General features: G+C 42.0%; 1 protein-coding gene across 2 annotated transcripts in view; it reads left to right on the top strand.

The window, feature by feature from the left end:
- RAPGEF6 (Rap guanine nucleotide exchange factor 6) overlaps positions 1-22279 on the top strand; it is a 183540-nt gene extending 161261 nt beyond the window's left edge. For both annotated transcript variants that reach the window (XM_054568500.1, XM_054568502.1), the window contains 7 exons: positions 1888-2108; positions 7633-7824; positions 10217-10351; positions 15633-15861; positions 17368-17870; positions 20150-20464; positions 21149-22279. In XM_054568500.1, the coding sequence (XP_054424475.1) occupies positions 1888-2108; positions 7633-7824; positions 10217-10351; positions 15633-15861; positions 17368-17870; positions 20150-20464; positions 21149-21174 (1621 nt within the window). In that variant the 3' untranslated portion in view covers positions 21175-22279. The remainder of the gene's footprint in view (positions 1-1887; positions 2109-7632; positions 7825-10216; positions 10352-15632; positions 15862-17367; positions 17871-20149; positions 20465-21148) is intronic.
- The last annotated feature ends 3226 nt before the right edge of the window (positions 22280-25505 follow it).

A 25505-nucleotide genomic window follows, 5' to 3' on the forward strand; every position in this document is an offset into this window, starting at 1 on the left:
TTGGATATACAATTATTTTAGGTACCACTGAACTTAATAAAAGAGCTCTTATATAAACTGAAGTATGTATTTTTATCACATAACACCCTTTTGCATTCATAAAGAAGAAAATATAAGCACATTAAATTGGTGAGGTCTTTTCTGAATCTTCTTTGTATTAAGAATATGCATCTTCTAAATCACTTTTAGAGTTGTCAGTGTTCAAGTTCTTTCCCTGGACAGTATTACCATATGTACCATTAGGTGTGTTGGTAACGCTGCGTTTTGTAAAACAACCCATAGAAAATTTCAGAGCTGCTGGTGCTGTGCTCTTAGGCTGGCTGTGCATATCTGTGCAGCTGGCCCCCTTTTAATGCCTGCTGCTTTGGGAATGTTGTTGAACTTGTCTGATTCACTACCTCCTTAAAATCATTTGGTTCCTGAATTAAAATAGTAGTTCATGCCCTGGCTGGTGCGGCTCAGTGGACTGAGCGCCAGACTATGGACTGAAAGGTCGCCAGTTCGATTCCCACTCAGGGCGCATGCCTAGGTTGCAGGCCTGGTCCCCAGGTGGGGCATGCGAGCGGCAACTGATCGATGTTTTTCTCCATCTTTCTCCCTCCTTTCCCCTCCCTCTAAAAATAAGTAAATATTTATTATAAAAAAATTATATCACTAATATCATTGGATTTCTTTCCAAACTATTTGGCAAGTGTTGAAGTTTTCTGCAAGTATAACCAGTGACAACCATGTCACAGTTTCTGCCTGACCAAATAGCAATCGAAAGTTGCCATCAAATGTAAGACACACCCTATTTCAAAGGTCTTAAAATTGTGAAAGAAAAAACTACCATAACATTTGTGCAACTTTGTTTTATTTAGTTTACAATGAAAACATAGGATTTTAGTATCTGTTTTAAACTGGGTATAAGATCATTCAAAAACAAATTATTTTATGTTTGTAGTCTATGTATTTAGAATATTTTTGTGTAAATATTAGGCTTATTTAGAAAACCCTTAATTACATTTATTATTTTGGAATGGCAACTGCCTTTAAAATAAAATTCATTGTAGAACCTTGTGTTGACTTGCCTGTTAGAAAGGACAGATAGCGTTGTGTTTCTCTTTTTCCTCTGGTTCTAGATGTAGTCACTGTACAAGGGCATTTGCCAAAACGAGTAGAATGGGTGACACTAAAGCTAGTTTCAATTGTGGTTATCTCTGCCCAGCTTCCAGCTCCATCCAGGGACATTGCAGAAGGGAGGTCCCAGCCCTAGATCCCCAGCCCTAGATCCCCAGCCCTACACCCACACACTGCCCAGCTGTTCCATATGGGAGGGGAAGCACCAGGTAGCTTTTTATTGTACTTCTGATCTCTGACTATATTGAATTGAGCATATTTTTCTTGGTGGTGGTCTCTGAATTTTGGCCAAATCTGTTGACTGGTACATTGGCCGACACGCTGAGAGTGGGCCTTCTGTGGACCGGTGTGGTGGTGGCGATAGCACATCCAAAGCACAGAGACAGCACAGCTGCTCTGGAAGCCTGTGAGCTGAAGAACCCTGGTGGCCGAGGATGGGCTCGTCCTGACTCAGGCCCTCGCTGTATATCCCGAGCATGGGAGCGTTGTTCCTTGTCACCATTGTGCCATGCGCTGTGTAGGCATAAACAAGTCCGATGAAATTCATTTCTCGAGGGATTATTCTTTTGAATTCTGCACTTTGCCAAATTTTAGAACTTAGAACATTGTCATATGTGCCATATTACTTTGCATTAATGCTCTTCATCTTTTAACTCATTTACATCAGCATGCAATAGCATTAACAGAACAAAATTCTCTTAATCTGCAGTCTGCCATGCTTAATTCTCATCTTTGCAGCCCCTTATTGTGGTCTCCATCATCTTACAGGTCGCTGAGTCAAGGTAGCACAAACTCAAACATGCTGGATGTTCAGGGAGGTGCTCACAAGAAAAGAGCACGCCGGAGTTCTCTGCTTAATGCTAAGAAGCTCTATGAGGATGCCCAGATGGCGAGGAAAGTGAAGCAGTACCTCTCTGGTCTGGATGTGGAGACAGACGAGGAGAAGTTTCAGATGATGTCATTGCAGTTGGAGCCTGCATATGGTACCTGTGAGTACAAGCTTTCTCTTATGTGGCACTAGATAGCGCAATAAAATAGAAATCTATTTCTCTAGAGTCATGCTGAGTCCCAAGAAAACTAATTTTCAATTACAAAAGGTTACCGACATAACCAAAGCATCGTGTTATCCTGTTAATCAGAGCAGCCCATCCGTTCCCAGTGATTACCTTATGCAAGAAATAGAGGGATAAGTAGTTCATCTTTAAAAAGCATTATAAAGTCATCTTGTAAAAACTGGAACAGTATGCCAAAGGCCTCTGAATTTTTATCTTCACCCCTAAATTAAGAGTAAAAGTAAGTGAAATGTTAACTTTTTAAAAAATTTTGTGGATAATATTTACCAACTAGAAAATACAAGAAATTGAGTTAAAACACTGTTAGATAATAGATATCAGAAAGTAAGGTAAAACAAGAAAAATAAGACACATTCTGATGGTGTTAATATATAAAAAATATGATTGGCCTCAGTACCGGGGGCAGGGGGATTGTTTTGTTTTGTTTTTTAAGTACAAAACAATGTACGTGTGTCTGGGCCAAGGCAATCATGAGTCGTAAGAGCAGAAATCAGAGATGATACAATATACCATGTTTGTTGTAACAACAAAATAAGGATGATCTTAAATTATAAGTGAATGGTGTGTGAGTATGTGTGCGCACCCCAATAGGAAGCGTGGAACTTGTTAAATGTTGACAAAATATTGGAGGGGGAAGGTTCAGATTTTTTATTTCTGTTTCTGATTTATTGGGGGAAATGGTAGCCATCATAGGTGGACCTTGAGATTGATAAATGATATGATATTTGCATAGTAGTAGAAATAGCATGTCAGCAGTAGAGAAGAGAAAGTAGAAATACAACCAAATATTAATTTAAAATTTTCAGGTATTGTCGCATTGCGCAGCGGCTCGACAGGGCACCCCACCGCAGGGGAGCACCGCATAGAGCGCGGCACCCCCTGAACCTGAGGGAAACTGGCGGGGGCCCGCTGAGGTGGGAACAGGGCTCTGAAACCCGCAGAGCCTATCCCGGGGTTGTCGCAGATGAGGGGGATAAACACAAAATGTCGCAAACACTTCTGTGTTTGCCGGGAGAGCAGACGGGGCCACTTCCCTCTCACTGGAGAAGGCCGTCGCGCATCCCTCTAATGGGGAAGGCCCTATTGCCCTCTGTTCCAAGGCTTTTATTGAAAATCTTATCATTGGGGCTAAGTAACAGGAATGCATACGTTATCTCATTACATCAGTATGGTAAGTTTCACAGAGAATATGTGAAGCTTTTAAGGAGACAAGTGACAGGAATATACTGATTTACATGGGTCCGAGAGGAGTCTAGGATCAACAGTAGAGACAATAGGTAAGGGGAAAGTAGACTTAAAGGCGCCTTAAAGATACAGGGTAAAGGATGTAAATAAGGTAAATGTCTAACGATATAGGGTAAGGGGTGTAAATAAAATAAAAGTCGTTCGCAGCAGGAGCTGACCAGAGATCTGAGGGAGGAACAGAGCGCACTCTAAAGAATTTACTTTTAGGCCTGATCACCCCAGGACCCACCAGATCTGACTTAGGGCTTTTTTTCCTGCACTGTTTCAAGCCTGAACCAGGCGCGAGGAGGGAACCACCATAAGGAGACTGCTTCTCGGCTGTAATGAGGACTCCGGCCATGTCCAAGCCAAGCTGAGAGGTGCAGGGGCCTTTTTGCCCCTTCTCCATGTCCCCCGATTTCTTGTCCGCTGCCAATACCGACTAGGACCTGTCTTAGGTTGTTTACCTCATTGCGAGGTAACTTACCTGTCATTGGCCACCAGTCCTCCATGGCAGAGCAGAGAGGCAGTGGCTATGCCCCTGCCAGGTGGAGACAGGCCAAGTCTCCTCAGGAGCCTGTTTCTCCAAGGCCTCCCGATTATTTCCAGCCTTGGGGCCCTCCAGCCTGTTGGCAGGGTTACAGCTCCTGAAACCAGGCCGGGCATTTCCCAACAAGGTATGACAATGACTTAAAAATATAGGGTAACGATTCATTCAGTAAAAGTTGTAAAAATAATATCTTGGACACTTCTACTGATAGGAAAGGGAAAGGAGTATGTTGGAAGGAACACTTATGAAGGATGGAGACAGAGTTTGAGTGTCATTTATTACCATTTTAGCAAGGTTCTCTTCATCAAACAAGGGTTGGGAGTATGTTTTATCTCTGTAAGTTGTTCTACATCAAACCTATTAAATTACAAGAAAGAAATAATAAAAACTAACAATGAGAGCTTGCTACATGCCGGCAACCATGCTAATAAGTACTTTATAAACCATGTCATTTACCCCCCACAGCAACCTGTAGGGTGTCTGGTATTGGGATCGTATTCCAGTGAAATAATGCAGTGTAAGGAGTTACACAGCTATTAAAATGGAGAATACTTAAGTAATCTGTTTCCTTTTCAGTATGAGGAATGGTCATTAAAAATAATAAATATATATAGACTTGGAAAGTATGTGGGAAAATTTCTTACCACACTTGAGCTGTTAAGAATAGTGTCAGCAATGAGAAAATGGTACATGTTCAAAGACTGAAAAAGTGTATAGAATCCTTAAAATTTATTCATGTTTTAATGTTCAAAAGTATATACATATTTAATTTATTAAAGCACTCTGACACTGCTTTGAATGATCATCAAAATTATTTTTTCCCGAATAACTTAATATAGACTTTATCATCTTATGATTATGAAGCCCAATTTATTATTCCTGCTTTCATCTGATAAAAGGATATTTATTTTGTCTTTTGTTTCGCTATCACCTTTTCTTTGTTCCTCAAATCTGACTTGGGATATTCAAGAGCATAAAAATATCTTTTATGCTTTGCTCATTGTTAAAATTGTAAGGCCCAGAAAGGTTCCACATACTTGTCTCTGCGTCCATCCTGTTCTCCCCGACCTCTCCCCGCCTCCGCCCGCCGACACGTACCGTTGTCTTCTCACACTCCCCTAGATGTGCCTCTGTCTTTTCTCATAATACTAAAGGCTGCCCTTCACTACATATCTAATATTGATTAAAAATGAGAAAATCTGTGGACTTTGTTAAACTAAGTTTTGTGAAAATTTATCCAGAACCTATTGCTTTAAACTGGTTTGAAGGTCTTTATTTGATTTCTATTGCAAAATTGATGTTTAAATGTTTAAATAATGACATCCCAAATCCAAACAATAGTTCATTGTTGAGCATTGTGGAATTTGTTTTTTCCTATTAAGTCTGTATATATGGGCTTTGCAACTCATCTCTAAACTCTTTTGTATTTAAAATAGTCCTGTGATATTTTTCTTTGTACTGTAGCAATTAATAAAATGTCAGTAGAGAATTGGTTAGTATTGAGAGGAGGGGGAAAATGTGTTTTATGGCTCTGACCAAAAGATGATAACATCTTAGACTCAATTAGTGCATGAGACACTGCATATTATCCCCCAGGATTCCCTCTGTTTTGACTCTTTGAGATGTTCCCTAATTTTTTTTAAAGATTTATTTATTTATTTTTAGAGGAGAAGGGAAGAAGAAAGAGAGGGAGAGAAACATCAATGTGTGGTTGCGTCTCACACACCCCTCACTAGGAACCCGGCCTGCATGTGCCCTGACTGGGAATCAAACTGGTGACCCCTTGCTTCACAGGCTGTGGAGTGGGCTTCACAGGCCACTGATTGAGCCACAGCAGCCAGGACTGTGTCCCCTAATTCTTACCACTCAAAATATTCTCGAGGCTCTCAAAGTAAAAGAATAGCAGCTAACAATTATAGTTGTGCTGAGACAGGGTAAATTTGCTTTTATATTGGTGTTTAAAACAAATACCTCATAGAGTGCTGAGGTTGGACCTGAGTGGAAACCACTCTGAATAACTGAAGAATTAAAAGTGTTACCTGAAGGAAGAGCTTTTTCCTTTGGACTACAGTATTGATTTTATACAAAAGAAGCAACTGAATTTGAGAGTTCTCAGTTTTTAATTTTGACATTCATTTTCATATAGTCTAACCATATCTCTGGTATTCCTCTGTATAACTTTTGCAATAATTCATTCAACAAATACCATTTAAGTATCTGTTTTCTGTTGGTCACTGGACACACAGTGAGCAAGATGTACAATCTTTACTCTCACGTTAGTTACAGTCTGACACAGGTGGGGCAAAAGTAGGTTTACAGTTGTGAGAACACAAAACAAAGTTTATTCTTGTATTACTATTAATTGATTATTTTCCATATGAACAACTGTAAACCTACTGTTGTCCACCCCTGCAATTATCAGTATTAGGGGAGCTAATACTGGGTGATGCTAGACCCTGCAGGCCTCTTAGGCCTTGCTTGCAGGATTTGGATCTTGATCCTGAGAGTAGTGGCAAGTCATAAAGGTTTGTCCTGGGCATTTGGAGAAGGAGAGTCATATGGTCACGTTTTCACGCTGGAAAAGTCACCCTCCTGTTTTATGGAGAAGCTGGAAGGCACCAGATCGGATGCAGCGAGGGGAATATTTCAGTGGTTAGAGGTGAGAGGATGTTAGCTCTTCCGGTCCCAGGTGCTTTGAGAGCTGCAGGCTTTGGTGCATGGCCAAGTCCAAGAACCACATCACACATAACCAGTCCAAAAAAGGTACAGAAATGGCATCAAGAAACCCCAACCACAGAGTTACGGATGTCTTAAGGGGGTGGAACACATCCCTGAGGAACGTGTGCTTTGCCAAGAAGTGCAACAAAAAGGGCCTAAAGAAAACAGAAGCCAACAACACCAAGGCCATGAGTGCAGGTGCCGAGGCCATCAGGCCTTCATAAAGCCCAGGGAGGTCACGCCCAAGATCCCAAAAGGCGGCAGCCACAAGTGGGACTTGCCTCCATCACTCACCCCTAGCTTAGGAGTCATGCTGGTGCCCGTGTCACCAAGTGTCTTGGTCTCTGCCAGTCAAAGTCCAAGGCCAAGGCTCAAACCAAGGCCCAGGCTGTGGCTGCAGCTACAGCTGAGGTTCCCAAAGGTGCCCAGGCCCCCAGGGAAGCTTCAGTGCCAAGGTTTCTGCTGGTGTGAAGATGAAAGGACTGGTGTGGCCCCTGGGCTGCGCTCTGCAGGGCTCGGTGTCCTCCTGTGCTAGTTGTACAGATAAACCTGAGACAGGAGCGTGCGCTCGCTCGCTCGCTCTCGCTCTCTCGCTCTCGCTCTCTCTCTCCCCCCCTCCCCCTCTCCCTCTCTCTCTCTATCACACACACACACACACACACACACACACACACTCTATATATATAGTAAAGATAAGAGGATATTAACTTAGCCTATAGAGTGATGGTACAAATGGAGCTAATGAAGTTAATGGGTGCAAAAAGTATTTAGGAAGTAAAAATAACAATGCTACAAAATTTTAGAGATAAAATTTTATAATACATGAAGTTATTTTTAGAAAAATCTATTTTTGCATTTAAAAAAGTGGTTTTAATACAGCCATTGTCAGTGGTAATAACCTTGTCTAAGAGAGCGCAAAATTACATGTTTCTTATTCTCTTCATTTAGTGACCAAAAATTTGACTGAGAAAAGATTGGCCAAATCAGCAGAAATGTCTCCAGTGCCACTGAGGTCAGCTGGACAAACAGCCAAAGCCCATTTGCATCAGCCCCACAGAGTAAGCCAGGTGCTTCAAGTGCCAGCTGTTAATTTGCACCCCACCAGGAAGAAGGGACAATCAAAAGACGCTGCCACACTGAGTAAGTACTCAACAATTAATACTGCATTCGTTTAATTGAAACTTCCAGGGGAGTTAGAATGAAAAATAATTACCAATGTGAGTGCTTAGGAGATCAGCTGTTGTATTTTATGTAATCATCACTCATGAATAAAATATGTTTCATTTTACCTATAGGTATTTGATAACAACATACATATTTTAAATGCCAACATTGGAATTCCTATAATCATATCAACTGAAAATCTAATAGCAATGCACTTGGGTACCACGGGCTTACTATAGTCAGAGGTGCATTTTAATCAATGCGCATGCAACTTGTATGAATGAAGTTGCTTATTCTGAAAGTGGCTGCATGTTGGTTTTTCATTAATGATTACTCCAAAAAACCTAGTTAGGAGACAGGAAGAGATTGTACATAAAGCATAGGTCATATTTTTTGCCCTTTCTGTTAGGCTTTGTAGACACTACCAAAATTACTTTTACTTGTTATTTATACTGTATCGCAATTTTAGCTTTCAGAGGGGAGGCCAGGTTAGATTTGGTTCCTTGTGTTATTACCTAGTTTAAGTATTACATAGGACATACTCAGTAGACTTTGTGAAATGTGAATTTAATTTGATTTCGTTTTGAGATCCAAAGTTGAAAAGAAATGCCTCGTCTTTGCCAAATTTTCGGTCTGGCGATAACACACAGACAGATAACCTCCGTAGAAGGAGTTTGCTGTTATGCCAGGGGTATGTACCGATCATGCAAAAGGACAGAAGAGGGAGAGCTGCTGAGAGCAGCAGAGGTAAGGGAGGGTTTCCCAGAGGGTTTTTTGGAGGTGACACCTAAGCAGAGTCTTCAAGGCTGATCAGGAAGGAGGTAAGCAGGCAAAGATTCCAGAGCAGTTGCCTCAGGTGCAGGGAAAGCTCGATACCTGCAGGGAGCAACAGGCAGTTTGCTGCCTCTGAGTACAAAGCCAGCAGGAAGAGTGTTGAGACAGTAATCATTAAAGCTAACAGAGAGCTTACGGAGCATCAGACAACAGTTCAAAGTGCTTTGCTAACTTTATGTGTTATAGTCTTATATTCGTTTAATCTTTATAAGAGAAGCTACTCTCACTCGACAGGGGAAGGCATAGAGGGTCTAAATAGCTTACATCCTCCCAGTAAGTGATGGAGCTGGGAGTGGAGCCCAGGCCATCTGGCCCAGAGTCCTTGCATTTAACCTCTGTGCAAAGCACCACACAGGATGAAGTGAAGTCACAAGCATGCCGAAATTATAAAATGGCATGCTGAAGGAAAGTTGTCAGTGGTCAGCTTTCAAAGCAACTTGAGCAAGGGAAGTTTGGTCCAGTTCATGTTGGAGAACAACAGTAGGGAATGCAATGAGACTGGGACAGAGGCCCAATGGAAAGCTGATGTCACAATCATTAGATGCAAAATTGATGAAGTTGATAAATTTGCTTGTAGAAGTAAGAAATAGGACAAGTCTAGCTCTGGTTTCTTGAATATCACGGAGATGCAGTATCACATTACCAGCCAGCCCTCTTCCCTCTTGTTGTAGTACAGCTGTTATCTATATTGACAATTACATTTATATCAAAATGGCACTTAAAAAGTAGTGTGAGTATGCTGTGATTTGAACTGTCCCAGCATCAAAGGGCTATTTGTCACTATGCCGAGTCCTCATCAGAGCTGGCCTTGCTTTACTGGTTGAGAACTGTGGCAACAGCTCTTTGACATTTCTTAGAGACGCACATAAAAATGTCAGTATTTTGAAGTCATTGCTAAGTTTGATCTACGCTAAACAGGACCAGCTGTTGGACAGGAGCAATGATAGAGCTTTGCAGGAATGTTTCCAGTGGGCTCCATACTATTTTTCTATGAATTTATGACTCTTTCTGTTGTCTACTTCTCTCCTGTAGTGTGAATTTAGTGCTCATGAAAAGGGCTAGCCTGGCAGCCCTGCAGCCTCCTCTGTATGCCCACAGCACAGACGCAGCCCAGGTAGTGACAGTGCCAGCATCCCACGTCGCCCGCCCCATGCCTCGCCCTGACTTGGAGAGGCCACCTCTAGAGGGGAGGGGGGAGGTTGAATCCATGCCTTCTCTATTAAGATTTCCAACCAGTGTGCCGATTGTGACGGGTGGGACGCAGACTGTTAAACCTTTTTCCCTTATGTCACAAAACCAACGAGAACTATTCTAATTTGGTCTGTGCTGACTGGCTGAGTTTGAACAAATAACCTAGAGGTGAGAATCTCTGTATGCCATTCCCCAGTCATTTAGTCCCCGTTTGTCATGTACACATTTCAATTGAATACACTAGCCATCGTGCATCGTGGCTTTAGTTATGTAGTAATTTAGGCAACTACAGACATATTAATGGTGAAGCGATGCTTACTTGTTTCTTTGGTTTCATTTTTAGGTATTGGTTTACCTCAGAAAGTTTTAGGAACAGCTGAAGAAATAAGTGGTAAGAAACATACCGAAGACACTATGTCTGTGGCATCATCCTTACATTCGAGTCCTCCTGGGTCCCCTCACGGCTCCCCACGCAAAGGTAAGTCAGGGCAGTTCAAGCGAGATCGTATTTCACCAAACAACACTTTGAAACAAATATTTTGTTTTTCAATCTATAGTAATAACAAAGTCTGAAGAACAGCATTGCCCCTCGTAAGTTTTGAACTTCCAGGTATTATAATGCAGGATCCCTGTGCTCAGTGTGGTCCTGGTCTGACAGAGGACAGGCTCAGGGGAGAGCGAAGGCAGGAGTCACAGCTGTTTGTTCTGAGTAGCTTCATGATGTTGCTCTTCAAATTTCCCTTCACTTAAAATTGTTGTGGGGTATTTGAAAATAAGAATTTCTACAAGAAATTGTTTTTAACCGACAGCAAGATTTAGGAAAAGAAATATTTAGGTTACTGCATTCTCTTCTTTAGTGATGGAGTATCAACCTTTTTATTAATCAGGACTTAAAATAACCTATACCCTAATGGATTTTTACATTTATACTTACATTTATATTTTTAAGGTAAAAAAAAAATCTGAAATCACTCTTACTCATTTATATGTTTTTATAATTCAGACTAAGCTTCTCTGGCCTGGCCTTGGCCTTATGCGAGTAGGTACTGCTTTACGTCAGCTACACATGTAGCGTTCTAACTCATGTTTCCACTCGCCCTTCCACGCTCTGGGTGCGCCCTGTGGCGGAAGAGTCCTGGGTCCTGGCATCATCTTCATAGATGCTGAAGAATTGCGCCTTTAAATAATCACAGTACAGGATAGTACATGGTCAGCGGGAGCAGCTTATGAATTCTAGCAGAAAGGACAAGCTTCCAGAGCGTTCCTCAGCTCCCATGTCCTAAATTTCATCTCCGTTTTGGAGGGCTTTTTCTTATCTTTGCCCCCTATGTGGCAGCAGTGTAGTCCAGTGATGTAAGATCTGATTTGGATACTGACTCTGTCCCCTTCTATTGCTGTGTCACTACAAGCAACTGGTCCACAGGCCAGGTTTCCTGTCTGTAAAATAGGAGGAAAACCACCTATTTTAGGGGACTTGTATAAGGATTGAATGAAACAATGTGTATAAAGGCTGGTACATGGTAAGTGTTCGATGAACTGGAGTGTCTCTTCTCTTTCCCTCTTTCAGCCCCTGGGCAGCAGAGCTCTGCACCTCAGCTGCCCTCCTGCCTCCCCTACCTGAGCCTGGCTAGACTTCTCATTCAGGTGTTACTAAGAAAGGCTTTGTAAAAATCAAATAGGACATGACTTTGTGGGTCACACAGGCCTGCTTCATCTCTCCCCTGTCTCCGTGGCCCTGTCAGATTGGAGCAGCTGGTGGGCCCGGCGCCCCGGCGGCAGGCAGACGGTCCCGAGGAGCCAGCCTGGTGCTCCCCCGCGCTGTCGGGAGCACCTCCACCCCGCTGCCACCGCCACCTGCAGAAGCTGTTCAGAGGTCCCACTGCAGTCACGTCTCTAACCAGTGCGACTGTGGGAAGAAATGTTAGGATCAGAATTTCCCAACAGAACATTCACTCTCACGGCTGGAGCACAGAAGTGTTTCCTCTGTTGTGTCTTTCTGTGTGTGATCAGCCGGCGGCTGTGATGTTTATTGTGAGCCTGTCGTGTTGGGAATCCTTAGGAACCTGGAGAAATGCTTTTCTTCAAAACCATTTCCAATTGTTTTTACGTATGTTCTTTCAAAATCCCAACTGAATATTTTCGTATATTTCCACAGACAAGTTTTTTTTGGCCTGTAGTCTATGATTGAAAAAAAAATGCCATTAAACTAGGATCAGTTCCTAGTTCTTGCTGACCTTTGGAATTAGTTCTTTGTTTTGTAACGATTAAGAAAATAAGACATTCTTTGTATTTTCCATGTGGAGTGTTGAAACAAATTAGAACTTTTTTCTTTTTTTATATTTTATTTAAGTATAATAGGTATACAAAAATTACATTAGTTTCAGGTGTACACTACAGTGATGCAACATTTACATACTTTTCAGTGTGATCAACCTTCTAATTTTGGTAGTTGTCTCTTGCCATTCAAACATGTCACCCTCCTGACTTCACCTTCCTCGCCCATCCTCTCACCATAAACAAGAACTTGTAAAAAATGAGAAGTCAACATGCCTTAACCTTTCACTTCCGTAGGGCTTAAAGAAGGCAGTCTTCCACCTTGGAGATAAACAGGATCAGAAATTGTGCTTCATGAGTACATTTATCGTATACGCTATTTAGATGTCCTATCTGATTTTTGCTAAGCTTTTTTTAAGTAGAATCTGCGTGAAAATTCTAGAAATAATTTCTTTTGAGAAATACTTTGGTCATTTTTTTGCTTATGATTTTACCAGCGTGGCTTAGCCCGTTCTGTACCAGGAAACCTTTATCCTGTGGTCCGTCTTGCAATGACTGTCGTATAATGCTATGTACTAGCTCTCTGTGTGTTAAAATGCATGTTGCCAGGTTTCAATTTTTCAGATATTATCAAGATGTTAGAATTTTTAACAGTGAAATCTTATATAAGCCAGATTAATTGTGATTATTTGGAAAGAATTAATTGACCATGACAGGGTTTTTGCATTTCTCCCTCCAGTTGGCAGTGTCCTATCTGATCCCAGCAGCCTGCCGCAGCCCTCAGGGTCTACCTCCTCCCCTCCCAGGGAGTCCAGCACCGAGATCGGTGGCCACAGCTACCCCGGCATAGGTGGGGTTTACTTGCAAAAGAAAATACTTCAGATTACCAGAAGCACAGCCAAAAGAACAGACAGGACCAAGAAGGCCACTGAGGAGAATAGAGACAGGACAAGTTGTGAGAACACAGCCAGAAAAAGAATGACCTCCCCGTTTAGAAGATTTAGGGAAAGAACTCTTTCAAGGGAGAGACTAGCCAACAGCACAAAAGAGGACGCAGATCACCATGAAGCTACAGAGAGCTGTGAGGCAGTGGAGGATGTTGGGAGCAACATCAAAGATGAGAAAGGGAGTGGCATCTTCTGTTCCAATAGCCGAGGCCACAGTAACGCTTTAAACTGCTTCTATACGCGCTTCAAGTCTAAAAGGAGGAAGACACTCTGAAGTTCCTTACTCATTTTAGTGTTAAATTTGTTTCATTTATTAATGTAAATGTAGCTTAAATTTAGTCATTTGTTAAATAAAGCTTAGGCAAACAATTTAGTAAAATACTACTTATAAGTATTTTATTAGTGTTACAGGGTCCTCTAGCAACAAACTCCTATTGAAGTGCCTTATTTTTATATATGTTATTTAATTAATGTCAGTAAACTTTATATTCTTGTGTTCTGTAGTTGCCTTTATTTCCTATCAGCAGCAGCTAGGTCTGTGAGTGAAAAAAAGTAGAGGAGGCTTTTTCAGAACCACTATTTACGTTCACACTAAGACCCCCCCCCCAGTAACGATCTACCTTAGCCTCAGAGAATTTTATTGCTTTCTACTGCAGCTACTTTAAAACAAGCTAATGGAGAAAGAAGTGTTTGGGAGGCAACAAACTACATCTTTCCACATGTACTTTATTGCCCATTCTTCATGTGTCTCTTATCAGAGGAGGAGGAAGAGATGGTCTAACAGCACGTTGAAAATCATCCAGGAAACTTGTTAAAAATTACAGTTACCCTTTTCACCACAGACCTCGTAAACTTGAATGGCCAGAAGTGGGCCCAAGATGTTGTCTTAAAAAGCTTTCCAGGTGGTCGTTAAAATTGATTATATTTCTGAAATACTGATCCGACATACATAGGGATGAAATTTTTGAACAATAAAGCAAGGCTATCCCCTAGAATAAAAGAGCAATAATTTTTTTTCTTTTGAGAATTGGTAAATTTTTTTTTATTACAGTTTACGTTCAGTATTATTTGTATTAGTTTCAGGTGTGCAGTGCAGCGGTCAGCCTCACACTTTACGAAGTGCTCCCCCCAGTATTACCTGTTCCCACCTAGTGCCACACACAGTTGTTACAATATTGGCGACTGTGTTCCCTGTGCCGCCCTCTACACCCCGGGGACCACCAGCTGGTAGTTTTTAATTTCTTCACCTTTTTCACCCAGTCCCTCAAACCCCCTGCCATTTGCCTACCATCAGTCTATTTTCTGTATCTATGAGTCTCATTATATGTTGTTTAAATAGAATTTATTTTTAATTTATCACATCCATTTTCTTGGTCCTCTTGAAAACTGACCAATTAATTCCTGAGGGGCCCTGAGGAGGAGTAGTGACCCAGTCAGAGAACTGGGGGAGGGGTCAGGACTGGCTTGCCTTGGGTCCAGCCCCATAAGCTAAATATAAATCACATGTTTCCTGGATCTTAATTTTTCTTTGAAATAGTTACTGAAACTGCTTAATAAGGTTATCGTTCAACATATTCTTTTTCTTTAATGACTTGAGTTATATGTGAGTATAAAGCCTCTTGTTCTGGAGATTTTTAGGGATTGAACCAAAGGTTATATACCTATTGAGCCACATTCTCTCAGTGAACAAGAAAGTAATTGTTTACTTCCTTGAGCCTACTCCTTGCTGGCATTACTACAGCATTTTCTCTTATTTCTAGGCAAAAGAAGTTTGGTTACTTTTCTAACCCTTATCAAAACCAGCTCCTATGTACATGTTACTGTCAGGTGCAAATTTGTTTTGGGACCCTTCTGCCTCACTTCATCTCTGGCCCTTTATTCCAGGGGATGCAAAAGAAACTCTCCCTAGCTATAGCTGCTGTGCAGTAAGTCATAGGACAACTTGAAACAGGTAGATGCTGTTTTTCTCATAATTCAGCTGTTGAATGTAATATTCTCTAAAGTTGGTGAAGAAAAAACTAGATGTAAGATTAAATCCAAATCTAAAGCCATTTATTTAAAAATATTAAATGGCTTTCAACTTGGGACAAGACTTCTTAATAACATAAGCAGAATATCTGGGGTAAGTATATGTAGTTTGAAAAAGCAAAAATATTCTTTCCCTAGAGTCCTGATTTCCCTCCCCACTCCACCCTGAATGTGGTATTTTGGACGCTCGGGTCAGGCCATGAAAGCCTGTGTTAATTAAAACTGGGGGCGTAAGTTTAAAAATAAGTTGAGAAACTCCAGATGTCTACTTTTTAATGTTTTTCAGTACCTTTTTGCCTTCTTGTTTCACTAAGTGCTCGTCACTGTGAGAACCAGGGGCAGAGAGACCTTTGGGCTAGTTTTCTCAGTAACACTGGGCATTGACTCGTCTGTATTTTGAACTTGTTGAATTGGGACGGTGTGGGCAGGTAAGGGCGGGTCCTCTCCCCGACCACATCCCCCCACCTGGTTTCCTGTTTCGTAGTTTGATCTCTGCCTTCTCTCATTCAGGTTATACACTTGTACCATCAGCTAAATCTGACAACCTGTCTGACTCCAGCCACAGTGAGATTTCTTCCCGGTCCAGTATTGTGAGCAATTGTTCCGTCGACTCCATGTCTGCAGCTCTGCAGGATGAACGGTGTCCCTCCCAAGCGGTCGCGGTTCCTGAGTCCACTGGGGTGTTGGACAAGACAGAGCACTCCTCAGGGACAGGAGACCACAGCCACCCTGGCCCCGGGTAAACACCCTCACTTGTGTTCATGTCACGGAGCGTGAGCCAAGTGGCCGCCGCACGCAGTGCCCCCTCACTGCCCTGTGGGGCGCTGGCAAGGGGGACCTTAGAATGTGAAGGCCAGGCGTGCATTTGCTATACTGAATAGGCAAATAAGGGCTATTTTGAAAGATGTATGGGTGATCATTTTTTAAGTGGTACTGAATTCAAGTAACTTTCTATCACAGGTACCTTTTCAACCAGTAAGAACTCAAAGTGAAGTCATTGATATAGGAGGTGGGTTTTGCATTCTGGCTATTCAGTTAGAAATTGTTTAAAAAGATTGTGTAGTGGGAAGTGCCCTCAGTGCTGTACGCCCTGTAGATGGTTGGGGGAGTAGGGTGTCCTTGATCCTTATTCTCCGAAAGTATGTTTAGGGAATTGTCAGCTAGCGGGAGTTACACTCTAAATTTCTATTTAGAGTCAAGCAAAATGGAAGTCTTTGAGAAAGCATTAAGAAAGTTGATTCTAAACTGATAAATATTATTAGCTGAAATATTTAATATGAAAAATGTAAGATATAGTCAAGTATTATATTTGTAAAGGCTTCTAAACTATGATTTTCTAGACCAGGGGTCCAGCCTTCTGTGAAACTTAGTAAATATTTTAGGCTTTACAGGCCATAAGGTCTATTGCAACTGCTCAACCCCGTTTCACCAAAACAGCCTTAGACAATATGTAAACAAATGAGAATGTTGTGTCCCAATAAAACTTTATTTACAAAAACTGGGAGAGGACTGGACTTGGCCATGGGCCTAAATTTGCTGGCTTTGGTGAAGGCTTTGTATTGTAAATCAAGGGTTCACAAACTTTGGGGGGCAGGGCAAAGGACTAGATGTTAAATATTTTGGGCTTTGCAGGCTGTATAAAGTCTCGATCTCTAATTCTTTGGAGAATTTTATTTTCTTTTAAAACCTAAAAGCCATGCTTTGCTCCAGACCGTACAAAATGAGGCCGTTGGCTGGATTTGGCCCGGAGCGTCAGTGTGGGGACCCCTGCTGTCAGCGGTAGAACTCACTCAGGAATAGGGAGTTGGGAAGGTTGCTACCTGCTTGGCGCTGTACCAGGAGAACCTCAGAGGTGCATCCCTTTGGTTGGAAAGTCTTAAGTCTGCATGCACGGGGACAATCTGCACTATGTTGACCCAGCATAAAAATGTATACTTAATTTTATTCATTTCCAACATCATTTTTCATTCTCATTTGCAGTCAATTTAAGAAAAATTCTGGAGGAAACCGCGTTAAGTATTTCCATTTCTTCAGTGTATGTTTCTAGCCAAGTATTAACGTTAATGCTAACGGAAGTTTAGTGATGACTGACGATAGGGCCATTTTTCTCCACAGGGTTACTTTGGCATGAACACTTGTTGTGACCCATGTCCTATAGTCTCTTGTATGCATTTAGTACTTGCTATGGACGAAAGTTTTTCCAGTAAGCCAGTAAATTACTTTTAATGGTGTATCTTCAATTTAGGTGGACACTGTCAAAGCCATCTCTAATCAAGAGCTTAGCTGTCTCTTCTTCTGTGAGCAGCGAAGAGATTTCTCATGAGCACATCATTATAGAAGCAGCAGATAGTGGTCGTGGAAGTTGGACTTCCTGTTCAAGCAGTTCCCATGACAACTTCCAAAGCCTTCCAAACCCAAAAGGCTGGGACTTTTTGAACTCCTATCGACATACCCATTTGGACGGCCCCATTGCTGAAGTTGAAACCACTGACTGTGAGCCCTATTCCTGTCCTAAAGGCTGCCCCAGAACTTGTGGCCAGTGTAAAGGAAGCCTAGAGACCAATCAGATGAGACCGAGTTGGGCCTCCTCCAGTTCTCTGTCTGACACGCACGAACCAAACTATGGGACAGTGAAGCGGAGAGCGCTGGAGAATGCCCCCGCTGAGCCATCCGAAGGCTTAGACCTGAAGGATGGCACGGACGCAGTATATAAAACTGTTACTTCCAGTACAGAAAAGGGCTTGATTGGTGAGTTCTGTGTTCTTTGTTGTATCTGTGGCATTTAGAGATAAAATGGTAAAAAAAGGCATTGGAACATCTTAGTCTAGAATGTTATTGAAAAAAATCCCTTCTCTCACATCAACTCCTTTTCCCTCTTCAAATTATTTTTTAAATGTTCATGATTTCTCAAGGGTTTGGGACAGGTATTTAAGCCTGTTAAAATAAAAAGGCTGGTTTGAAAGTATTTAATTAAGGGGACAGGTTTATTTGTCTTGTTTCATTTGAGTATCCTTTTGTTCTTTGAGAAAATACTGCATTACTATGAGAGTATGTAATAAAGGGATGATCCTCAGGCACATCATAAACATTTGGACCGCCGTTGCTATGCGTAGGGAGTGCACGTGAGAAGACAGGTGATGAGGAAGCGCAACGCGCTTTCGGGACACCCTCCTGGAGCACGTGCTGGGAGCGCCAGCTCCTGTTTGTGGGTCCCGTCTTAACTCCCTCCCCCAGCTCTCGGGCTGTGTCCTTTTGGTGTTTAAGCCATTGAATACCATTTTTCATTTCTTCCTTGAATTATGTAAATATTCTAATAGAATTGCCCCTGTTTTTCTATTTGTGGAGTGACTCTACTTTGAATCACTAATGTCATAATCAATTCTTTATTCTATAGTATATTCATATCAATTGAAATACTAAAAATGGGAAAGGCAGAGATGCTGACTTTTATAGAACATCTATAGCACACTTATAAATTGCATTTTAGAGTGAGTTTTTAGCTCGTTCATTATTTCTCAAGGAATTTTTTTTTTTTTTTATTAAAGCCTTGTAGAGAGCCACGATGTGGATAGATGAGCAGGAGTGTTCACGGATGTAAAATCCTCCTCTCGTCCATTTGGGATAACAGATTCCTAAAAATCTTCCGTTTCTTTCATTTCCGATGGCTGGGCACATCACTTAGGCTCTTCATTCTCGTCTTCCTTCTCTTGGCATCCTCTGCATCCCCGCCCCGTTCCGTCCCCCGCCCCGTTCCGTCCCCCGCAGGCGGGGGTCGAACTTCTTTGGGACCTTAATATACATGCTAATTTTACTGATAAGAGTTCTAGGAATTTCATTATGGACAAATTTGATCCTCTAAAGGGAGAACTAATAGAATTTTTAATGATCCTTTTTAATTTATTCTACCCATATACAGGCATCAGTATTGTTTGTGTTCTGAAAGTCACTTCTGTGATCCAGAAATTCAAAGCTGTTTGTTCTGTGGGTTTTGTAGACTGGTCTTAAATTCATGGAACTTCCACTTCAGCCTCTTTCTTATGTTCTGGAGCTTTGCCTTTGTCCCAGTGTTTATAAACTTAGAGAAATGATTTTTAAGTCACCATTGTTTTTAATATCCACTGAAAATCAGAGAAATTTAAGATGGATTTCCTAAAATTAGGGGGGGATTTATTCTTCATTTAATCACAGAGCAAAAGTTAGAAGTAAGACCCCTAAAGGAATCGGCTCGAATCAGCTCCTCTATACCAGGAAAGTTACAGTCGTTCACGTGCCAGAACAGACAACTTAGTCTACCCAGAGTGGGTGTAAAACTAGCGGTGCCTGTCGCAGGGCCCCGCAGTTGCTCCTGTGAAAATTCAGACAACAGCCCTGGACGGGGGCTCAGTTGATTGGAGTGTTGTCCTGTGCGCCAGAGAAGGTTGCGGGTTCAGTCAGAGCACATACCTAGGTTGTAGGTTCAGTCCCTGGTTGGGGTACCTAAAGGAGGCCACTGTTAGATGTTTCTTTCTCGCATTCGATGTTTTTGTGTGTGTTTGTCTCTCTGTTTCCCTTCCTCCGTTTCTCTCTCTCTAAAATGAATAAAAACATGTTTTCGGGTGAGGATTAAATAAAAAAGAAAGCTTTTAAAAAGGAAAAAATCCAATCAAAAGACAATAGATATTTAGGGTGGACTCTTAAAACGTTTCTGACTCAGTATCTTTGGGGCCGGTAGTCCTTGAGGAGTTTGTCACAGTCTGTGATGTGAGGGCTGACCTGTGGAAGGAATCTTGTCATCTGTCATCTCCTTCAGCTCTTTCTATTCTATTTAATGTTTATAAAAACTACTGTAATTTATATATTTTAAAAACAGGTTCAAATATTAAGTTTATTAATCTTTTAAAAAATACTTGTAATGTCATTGTATTGAAATAATGCATATTCATTTGTCTGTGTTTAAGTTCTATTTTGTTGTTGTAATAAGTTCCAGTATGTTTTTTTAATTTCTTCTACTTCTCATTAACATGTCCATTGCTTATTTTTCACGCCAGTGTACTGTGTCACCTCCCCCAAGAAGGAGGATAGGTTTAGGGAGCCACCTCCCACTCCTCCGGGATACATGGGGATTTCTTTAGCGGACCTAAAGGAAGGACCCCACCTACACCTCAAACCTCCCGATTACAGTGTGGCAGTGCAGAGGTCAAGGATGATGCACAACAGCCTGTCTAGACTGCCACCAGCTTCCCTCAGCAGCAGGCCCACGGCCTGTGTTCCGTCAAGGATTGTAGCACAGCCTCAGAAGCATGACTTGCAGCCGTCCCGTCCGACACTAGCAGACGTGGCTGACGCAGATAGTGAAGCAGATGGTATGTTGACAAACTACCCTAATGGCTCTTAAATGGATTACTGAAGGCCTGTAATGGTCTTTACTCTGGTATATTGGTAATGTTTTCTCAAATGCCTCAGAAATTTGTTTAAAAAATGTTAAAAACAAAACTCTAAATATGGTGGTTTGGGTTTTGTTTTGTTTTTTTTTAATGGAAGAGGGTAACCTCCTCAATTGTGTGACCTGTCTGTGATGGACAGCAGTCAGCGTAATGGGGCAACTGTGAAAGGACATTGATGGAGTCGTGTTTCCCACTAATGCGTGACATTGATGGAGTCGTGTTTCCCACTAATGCGTGAGAACTTGAGACGGATGGGGAGTGTCGAGTGCAAAATTACCTGAAATCATGCTGTTGATGTATTTCCTCTTACTAACAAAACCCTTCATTGACTTTGCAGCTGTGGTTTGCTTTGTTAAAAAATAAGTGAAATTTTTATTCTTTTAAACAATAGAATAATAAGGTAAAAAGATGTTATGAAATTCCACTTCGTTGTCAGCTATCAATGCGATCAAAACCCATAAATGTCATTACAAGAAAACCTGGACCTTGGCCAGATCTTTGAGAGGATTTCTTTGTAGGAACTAATTTTGTAACAGATAACTAGATTGTTGATCTCCATGAATATGCTTACCTGCTACTTAAGTGTGTTTTTCCTATTTTCAGAAAATGAACAGGTTTCAGCAGTCTAGCTGGAAGTCATGGAGGAAGGAGCTGGCAGAGCCACCCACGCTCCCCAGGCCGTTCAGCAAACAGCTGGCTGCTCTGCGCACCCACAGGTTTCACGCCCTGTGCCCTGAGCAACGCTGAGCTTTGGGTCATGCCTCTGCGCATTGATCCTGCCACGCAGCCGCCTCCGCTATGGATGCTGTGCCTGGACATGTCTTCACTGTGCACACCAGACCTGCCTTGGGACCATAGTTACTAGAACAAATCCAAACACAGAGTCCTCTACATGTGTAATATGCCGCTATAGATTTTTTCTTTAACATGTTATTTTTAAGATAGTAGTAGTATTTCCAAGCCATAGCTTGGGCTAACGGACAAATTCAAAATTGTCTGCCAATACCGGGGATGTTTGTATGTATTTGAAAAGTAACTTATTATTTGAAATTTGGAGGTTTTGTTTGTATTTAGGAGCTCTCATTAGCTGGTGTTTATGCTTGAGGCCAAACAGAAGTCAGCTTTACAGAACGATATGCTTGGTCCCCGCAGACCGTGAGCGACCCGCTGCACCAGTAGGGCTGTGCCTCAGTGTGAGGGGGAGAGGAGGCCCTTCGCGGCTGAGGTGTTGGGAAGGAAAAGATTCCCACCTGCTGGGCCCTATTTGGAAGGCCAGGTGAAGCTGCCACAGGGTTTCTTGTCAGCCTTTGGGGCAGGGAGGTGGCAATTATGAGTTCCAAAAAATGAAATTTTCATGTTAAATAACATGTATCCCAATTCTTTTGAACTGAAAGTCACACTGCATCTAACTAGCTACAAGTATAAACCCAGTCAATAGAGAATGGGTTCTAGAGCATTCTACTCTGTAGAAACCCAGAACTAAAATGTTCTCAACTCAGATATGGAGTTCTTTTTTTAAAGGAAGTGTGGTCATCTCTGGTGTTATCATGAAGGTGATTTTAGCTTTGGGCGGTGTCCTGCCGTCCAGTCCCTGCCCACCAGGCTGCTGCGGAAAAGCTCATTGCTCATCAGGGTCAAAAGTCAGTTCAAATTGTGTGGGAGAGGAGGAGCGAGGATCATGGAAATGGTTCTCTCTTGGTTCCAATCTCACCCCTGAGAGGAAGTATATTTTTTAACAGCCTGTTGGGCATGGCACTCTTAGGTATTTATTTTAAATTCCATTGTTTAGTGGACAAGCTAGACTTTCCACATTTTTACAAATGAAATATAATGTATTCTGTATCTTAAGTTTAAATTTTTTTTAATTTGTTTTTTAGTGTAAAGGCAAGTGAGAGCCTAATAAACTTGTCTGACTACCAAAAAAAAAAAAAAAAAAAACACAAAAAACAAAACAAAACAAAAAAAAACCAAACCAAAGCAGTTACTGTGCACTGCCCAGATCAACTCGGAGCCAAAATGGGTTTGCTTCTGAGTGGCTGTCCACGTGTGAGTGTGTAGGATTTAGTAGGCCTTGACTTCCTTTCCTGGTGGCCTCGTCCCTGACCCTTGTCCTGCCTCTTCTCTTCCTTCTAAAATCAAAAGTTCCAAGTGGTAAGTGGCAGTACCATCGTTTCCACCGAAGTGGTTGTCTCTTTACTTTAGGAAAAGTAGCATGTCTGGAAAATTGCCCTGGGCACAGTAATCTTAATCTGAAGCTTAAGCCTTAGAAATGAACCCCCAGTGCGCTAGAATGAGGCCAGTTGACTTCCATTTCTGGGTCCATTGAAATGGAAAGTCGCCCAGACCAAAAATCCTGGTTTGAAAGTCACACCATAGTGATTTGGCCTGTAAACAGCCATCGTCTGGCTACAGATTTTTCCTTCACTGATTTACACAATATTGTTTTCATGTCTAAAGTGAAAGATACTTTTGCTATAACTATCTTTTCATCAAGTTTGGGTATTTATTCTACCCATTTTTATACGCATTACCCCAGCAACAGTGCTCTTTGCCCAGTGTCTGTTTATTTAGCAGGTCTTTCAAACCAACCGGGAGGTTTACCCGGGTGCTCCCTCGAGTCAGGAACTTCCTGCGGAGTCGGAGGCCCGTGGGTGTGGACGCGCGCCTCGGAGCTGCCCCTGGCTCATCTAGCTCGGACTGTGAGTACTTGCATCAGCCGATCACATTGATCAGGAAATAAAGCCAGATGCTTTTCGTGTGTTACATATGTATCCCTTAAAAATCATGGAGTTTTGATTGTTATATGTTAGGGCACGTGCCTGCCTTCTCTGTCACATGGCAAGAAAAAGAGAAGCCTTAACTTTTTTTTTTTTAATCCAATTCTAAATCACTTGTTTTTGTTTTTATTTTATAAATTTATTACTTTAATAAAGAGACTCGTGCTCTCAGTCCCCCACAGCTCTGCACCTGCCAGGACTGTCGCAGCAGCGCGTCCTGGGTGCGCGTCTCTTTCTGATGAAAGGTTTGCAGAATCTGTGAGCTCAGTGCCTGCTTCCATAAAATTTGTTGTAATGAACAGATTCTTCTCCAAATGATTACTTTCAATATGATCTTTGGGGAGAAAAGGCCTTAAATGGTTCTTCATGAGGGTGACAAGTCACAGAGTCATCATCTGCCCAACGTTCACGGTCTCCCCAGGCCGGACTGTGGGAACAATCATGGGGTCTCCAAAAACAAGCCTGATTTTATGAAGTGCATTCTCCCCTAGAAGGGGAGGAAGCTGCCTTGTATATTTAGAACAATGATTGTTATTCTCATACATCCTAAACTTCTAAAACATGTGATACTAAAGTAGATGTATCCCTTTAGAATTACCTTAAGGCCAGAGCAAAGGGAGAGAGAAATCTTCAGAAAAGTGTCACAGGACATTTCCAAATTTAAACTTGAGCCCCAGTCCACCTGCAGCTTCCATTTTTCTTTTTTAAGGCTTTTTTTTAATTTTTGATACAGTGCAGTTGTATTTGCTCTTTTAAAATGAAACGTGAATTTCAACAAGAGAAAAACAAAACTGCACAGTCCTAATGATCTGGTCGCAATGATCATGCACAATTCAGTGATTGTTAAGTATCCTGTAACAAGCAATGTTGTCTCCTATTTTTTGATACCTCTTAAACTTATGTCTTTTAGAAAGACGGTGCCTCTGTATGCTTTTTGTATTTTCACTGAGTGTAAATATTTGTTATATTTTTGGTTAAGAGAATGTAAAAATGCCATTTATTATCACCCTACCTACTAATACTTGGTGAAATCAATAAAGAATCTATGTTAACCTTCTCTGCATTTTATTGAAAATGTTATGGCAGCAGATAAACTAATTACACCCAGTCACTAGAGAAGGCCCTATTTTTAAGTCTTCAGAGAAATTTGAATGGTCCAGTTATAGTTGACTATTGTCTCTGTAAAATACCAAGATACTGTTTAGTTCTTAAACTGCTTTTGATTACAAATGCAGTAACACTGGCTTAAACCCTGCTGGGTGTGTTTTTCTCTCAGAACTGTCTCGGGCAAGCCGTCCAGCGACTGCCACTGTGACACCACATGCTGTCAGGGTCCCTCTCAGGGGTCTGTCATTCACAGCTGGGGCATCCCCAGTGTTCCAGGAAGGAAGGGAGAAGGGGAAGAGGCGCAAATGTCTATTAGCAAAACAGGTTTTTCCAGAACTGCACTTGAATATTTCTCCTTACATCTCACCACCAGGGCCTCTTCCCTGGAACTTGGAAGTGTTACTCTATTTGGAAAAAAGGGTCTTTCTGGTGTAGTTGAGCATCCTGAGATGCGATGCCTTTGGGTTACGTGCGTGGGCCCTCACCCAGCACAAGTGTTCTCACAGGGGACTGACACGGAGGAGGAGATCGCGAGAAGACGTGCAGCCCACAAGCTGCCGCCACAGCCGAGGGAGCGCCACCGCCACTGGGGACTGGGAGAGGTGAGAGGAGAGCCCGCCTCAGAGCCTCCAGGGAAGCTAAGTCCCCGCTGACACTGGGACTGTGGATTTCCAGCTTGTTCTGTTAAGCCACGCAGTTTTGGGTAATTTGTTACAGCATCACTGGGAAACTAATACACATCACTGTATTTAATGTGGAAGGATGCGGTGGTCCTCAAGTACACCTCGGGAAGCCCCCTCGGACTACTCGCAGGAAGCGTTTGAGTAAACAAAAATGGGAGAGGGACTGGTCATCCCAGAGGCCAGCCTGTTGTTCCTCCAAATGTGCACAGAAGGGGCACCCTGTCGTCTTTGCCAAACTTGCTTTTCATTTTTCTGATTTCAGACTTCTGGTGAGTATGCACTGATGTCTTACTGTGACTTTAATTTTAATTTCCATGATGACTAATGATGCTACTAAGCATCTTTTCAAATATTGGCCATTTGGATACCCTCTTGCGAAGTGGCTTTTTTTAG

The sequence above is a fragment of the Pteronotus mesoamericanus genome, unplaced genomic scaffold, assembly GCF_021234165.1.
Source record: "Pteronotus mesoamericanus isolate MK-2021 breed Mesoamerican mustached bat unplaced genomic scaffold, CSHL_Meso_final contig_2, whole genome shotgun sequence".
Classification (NCBI taxonomy): Eukaryota; Metazoa; Chordata; class Mammalia; order Chiroptera; family Mormoopidae; genus Pteronotus; species Pteronotus mesoamericanus.